General features: G+C 42.8%; 1 protein-coding gene across 1 annotated transcript; it reads left to right on the top strand.

Annotated features, from left to right (window-relative positions):
• The first annotated feature begins 873 nt into the window (after positions 1-873).
• On the top strand, positions 874-4,325 carry LOC118123869 (ADP-ribosylation factor-like protein 4D). The gene is made up of 3 exons (XM_035181515.2): positions 874-1,073; positions 1,773-2,492; positions 3,382-4,325. The coding sequence occupies exons 2-3, from the start codon at positions 2,049-2,051 to the stop codon at positions 3,544-3,546; spliced, it is 609 nt and encodes a 202-aa protein (XP_035037406.1). The 5' UTR covers positions 874-1,073; positions 1,773-2,048; the 3' UTR covers positions 3,547-4,325.
• Positions 4,326-4,589: the final 264 nt, after the last annotated feature.

Consider the following 4,589-nt stretch of genomic DNA (forward strand, 5'->3'; position numbering starts at 1 on the left):
GAGTTCTTCCAAAGTAATTTCCCCAAATTGTTAGCTGTAATGTCCGCTATCGAAAAACGCATTTGTCTCTTCTGTTGAGCCGAGACACTTGGGCCAAAAAGCCCTAAAGCTTATTGGAAAAGGTTTATATATCATTTCAGCTAAAATATTGGATAGACGTTACAATGTTTTCAACAATATTATTGCATTTATTGAGTCATAAGCTACCTATTTATATGCTCACTAGTATCCCGATGATGTTTTGCACATGTAATCAGAAACAATATATGGATATATGGATATGGATAAAATGTCTTTTAGCATTTTTCAATGTTAATGGAAGTTGTGATTATTCAGATACTGAGACATAGATCTGTGTACTGTTAAACTTTATTTGTGCTGTTTGAGAAAGCAGTCAAAAGTTAAAAGGATGGTACACATCGGTTATTAACAATGTAGAAAGGGGCGATAAAACAGAGATCATTATTGGCATTTCATCTGACTAATAATTCTAGAAATCTCTGTCTGTCATGTGTAGAAAGGGGTGTCCTTATTGCTTCACTTTCTTTTAACAATTGTATTTGTTTTTATTTATTTATATATTTTTTATATGACCCACATTTATAAGTATTGCACGTAATATTACTACTGTCTATTTTTGAATGACCTCTTGCTGCTGTAATGTAGCAAATGTCCGCACTGTGAACGAATAAATCTTATCTTATCTTATCCCTTGGGTACCAGACCCCCCGAAATGTCTGTGCACGGCCCTGATGTAGACATCAGTGTGGAAGAGAGGGGGCGCAGGGACTGATCCTCCTCCTCCAGCAGCAGCCTCGGACTCTCCCTCCCTCCCTCCCTCCCTCCCGGCTACGTCAGTAGCGGGGGTTGGTCGTGTCTTCCTCGGCGCTGCCTCTCTGTCTCTCGCAGTCTTCAGTGGGACACCCGGCGGAGCTGACGCTGCTTCCCTCCGCGCTGCGGCTCTGAACACACGTCGGGATTATTTCGACGCTAATTATTATTTTTTGGGGGATATAGTCTTGGTGGCGCGTAAACAATGTTGACCGGTGTAAGAAGCTCTGAAGCGGCGACAGGTGAGACACGTTTAAAACAGGTTTAAACACAAATGCAAAACCAGCTCTGTTTGTTGACTTTGTTGTAGCGACACCAGAACTCTTCCGCCGCGACGAGCGCAGAGAGGGACTATACTTTAACTCCCTGACTGAAATAGGTCTGTTTGTAACAGAAACAAACAATTCAACATGTCTGAAAGCCTTCGTTGTGCTTTTTATTGAACATCGTGTTTTTTCCCCCCTTACCGGGCTGATTTTAAACGTGAACTGGTTCCTGACCAGTCAACGCTACCAAAGCCAGAGCAGCCATGGCAGCGTTTCTCCTGTTTTCTTTTCCCTCTTCTCTGCAGCTACAGACAACACAGCTGCTGCCAGTGGCTTCATTGTGCAGTCAGGACAGAAGCTCACCAGAAGTTTACAACACTTCTTCTTTTTAATGTTTAACCTGCTCTCCTTATGCAGAATTACAATTACGCCACATACAGGCGAGGATGTGAACTCATAATTTCTTCCTTTAACTAAGTGTTTCACTGAAACAATAAAGTGTATTCTCGGTTTACATAAATTTAGGTTGTTAAGTAAAACTTGGGTTTATTAGTGTCCTTTCATCGTGAGGCTGTACTCAAAAGTTAGCTGGTCTACTGACAGCCCAGTGCTTTGTTAAAAAAAAGAAGAAAAAGCTGACGCATGCTTTCCTCCCCCTCTCTTTTTAATCTCCAGGTCCTCAGTGACTGCAGCCGACTGACTGTCCCCTGCAAACCCCCCCCACCACACCAGTATCAGTCTTTGAAGTGAGACCTGGAGTGTGAACCGCTCCCCAGCCAAGAAGACTCCACCCTGTCCCTCCTGCCACCTTCAAAACCTCTGACACTCAACTTCTCTGAGGGACAAGGACACACAGTCACAGAGAGGAGGACTGACGAAGACCAAGTGATTTTAAGGGACTAACCATCAACACATCTTTGGACGGATTATTGTACTTCACAGCAACTAAACATGGGGAACCAGTTAACAGAAATCGCCCCCAACACCACATTCCTCCCCAGCTTCCAGTCGCTGCATGTGGTGGTGATTGGTTTGGACTCTGCAGGGAAAACCTCCCTCCTCTACAGGCTCAAGCTGCAGGAGTTTGTTGAGACGATCCCCACCAAGGGCTTCAACATGGAGCGGATTAAGGTACCCATGGGAAGCGCCAAAAGCAACAGCACCACCTTCCAGGTGTGGGACGTTGGTGGACAAGAGAAACTGAGGCCCCTCTGGAAGTCGTACACCAGGAGGACTGAGGGGCTGGTATTCGTGGTGGATGCGGTCGAGGCTGAGCGCATGGAGGAGGCCAAAGTGGAGCTCCACAGGATTGCTCGTTCAGCGGAGAACCAGGGGGTGCCCGTACTGGTTCTGGCAAACAAACAGGATCTAGATGGAGCCATGTCAGCTTCAGAGGTGATTAATGTGACATTAGTACTTTGATATTGTTGTGTACAGTGGGTTCCAGCTTCTTTAATCTGAGGCTTCGGGTTAAGGGCTGTTGTTCCGACAAAACAAGCAATCTGTTCTTGTAGATGAAAGATCATTTTGAAATTGAACAATTCATTCCATGGGAGATAACAATTTTTATAATAAGACTGAAACCGTGATACAACACCCATAATCTTGTTTGGCGATACAATAGAACCATGATACCACAGCTGTACAAAACAAATTTTTCATCAACACGACAAAACATGTCATCAAATCACTAAATTCTATTCAGACCTAGGACAAGCTGTATTTTTTGTAAACACTACACATTAAATCTATTTTATAGTCACTGCATGTGTGACATGAATGTTTTGGTCCAATTATGATTGAGTGACCATGCCAGCAGTTTAATTAATTTAACTACTACTTATTTAATTACCTCAGGATAATCCCCCTGAAATTTCAGAACCAAGGGCACTTTCTAATCAGCAACAATATATATATATATATATATATATATATATATATATATATATATATAAAAAAACCTCCTAAACATATCCAGTTCACTTTCGTGGAAGACTAAAAAGCTGAAAATATTGGGAATTCTGTCAGTCGACTAAGTTTAAATTAATAGATGTAAAATATTTATTTTAGTCATTGGCAATCCAGAAAAAACACATCGAACTCAAATGAGCATGGGATTATGTTTTAATATATTTTGTTGGAAAACTACAAAACCGGATATTTTTTACGTAGCTGAGAGTCAGCAGCCAGTCCTTCAAACACACAGCTTATTTCTTCAATGGTACAGGGTTGTGAGGGTGAATGAAAGTTAGGTGGTAACAGTCTCCTGTGTCTTGTGTTTCAGGTAGAGAAGGTGCTGGCCCTCCATGAGCTGAGCTCGTCCACACTGCACCACACGCAGGGCTGCTCGGCACTGGATGGTCAGGGTCTGCAGCCTGGCCTCGAGAAACTCTATGAAATGATCCTGAAGAGGAAGAAGATGCTGCGGCACAGCAAGAAGAAGAGATGAGGGAGGGCGTGTGGAGTCCAGTGATATAGAGGTTACTTCCTGAGCCTCTGCTTGTCTGAGAAAATGCAGCTTCTGGGGGTGAAACCAAGGGAAGGCTGGCAGTCCTTCAGGAGAGTTGCATTGTTTCCAACCAATTTCACACTCTGAAGTCTGCACCCATTGTCAACACCTTCCTTCATCTGCTTGGACAGACCTGCTTCCTTTGGGATTGTTTGATGCTCTCAGGCACTTTTCCCCCTCCTCACCTCTCATCCGGAAATGAGCATGGTGGAGGCACACACAGCTCCAGAGGGAACAAAGGAGAGCAATCCAGTGCAATATATGATGAACACTAAGCCCACCATTGAAGGATATTTTTACCACTGTTTGTATAAACTTGTAGTTCCAACAGAAACCTGCAGGTGGTCTGAGCCTAGCTCCTGTTACTCCCACCACGTTTCAATGTTACTGTAAATCTTTATGTTGCATGATGTTCACCTGAATAACTTGCTCGGGAATAGTAAGCAACACTTTTGTAGATCAAAAGAGGGCTTGTAATTATTTTGGGTTGGCAACTGCCCACTGCTCATTTAGAAGTGCCGCCAGAGATATTTACAGACACACACTGCGGCTGCTGAATCCAGCCACACGACTTTTCCCACTTGCTTGTCACAGTTTCAGTGTGTTTCAGGGTTGAATGGATGAATGGTTGGTTGGTTAAGTTCAAACAAGAAATAGTTTTTACATTATGTACATATTGTTTTGTAAAATGTTAACAAACAAATAAATTATTGAGCAACTTTGGCATTATTTTGTGGAAACGTGTATCTTTGTATTAGGTGTCATATTCAGACCTAAGAGGCCAAAGAACAAGGTTTTGCAATTAAATTGGGGCCAGCAGCTTGAAAAGCTAAACGGGTAAAAATGACTTGTTTCTTAATACATCCGTATCTTTTTCTCCAAACTATCAGTGTAGGTGTAACCCTTGTCCACTGAAGATATGGGCAGCACACAAATGTCTCACAGGTGCAATGATTCATTCAGGGTTGATAGAACATATCTTT

The sequence above is a fragment of the Hippoglossus stenolepis genome, chromosome 16 (assembly GCF_022539355.2).
Source record: "Hippoglossus stenolepis isolate QCI-W04-F060 chromosome 16, HSTE1.2, whole genome shotgun sequence".
NCBI lineage: Eukaryota > Metazoa > Chordata > Actinopteri > Pleuronectiformes > Pleuronectidae > Hippoglossus > Hippoglossus stenolepis.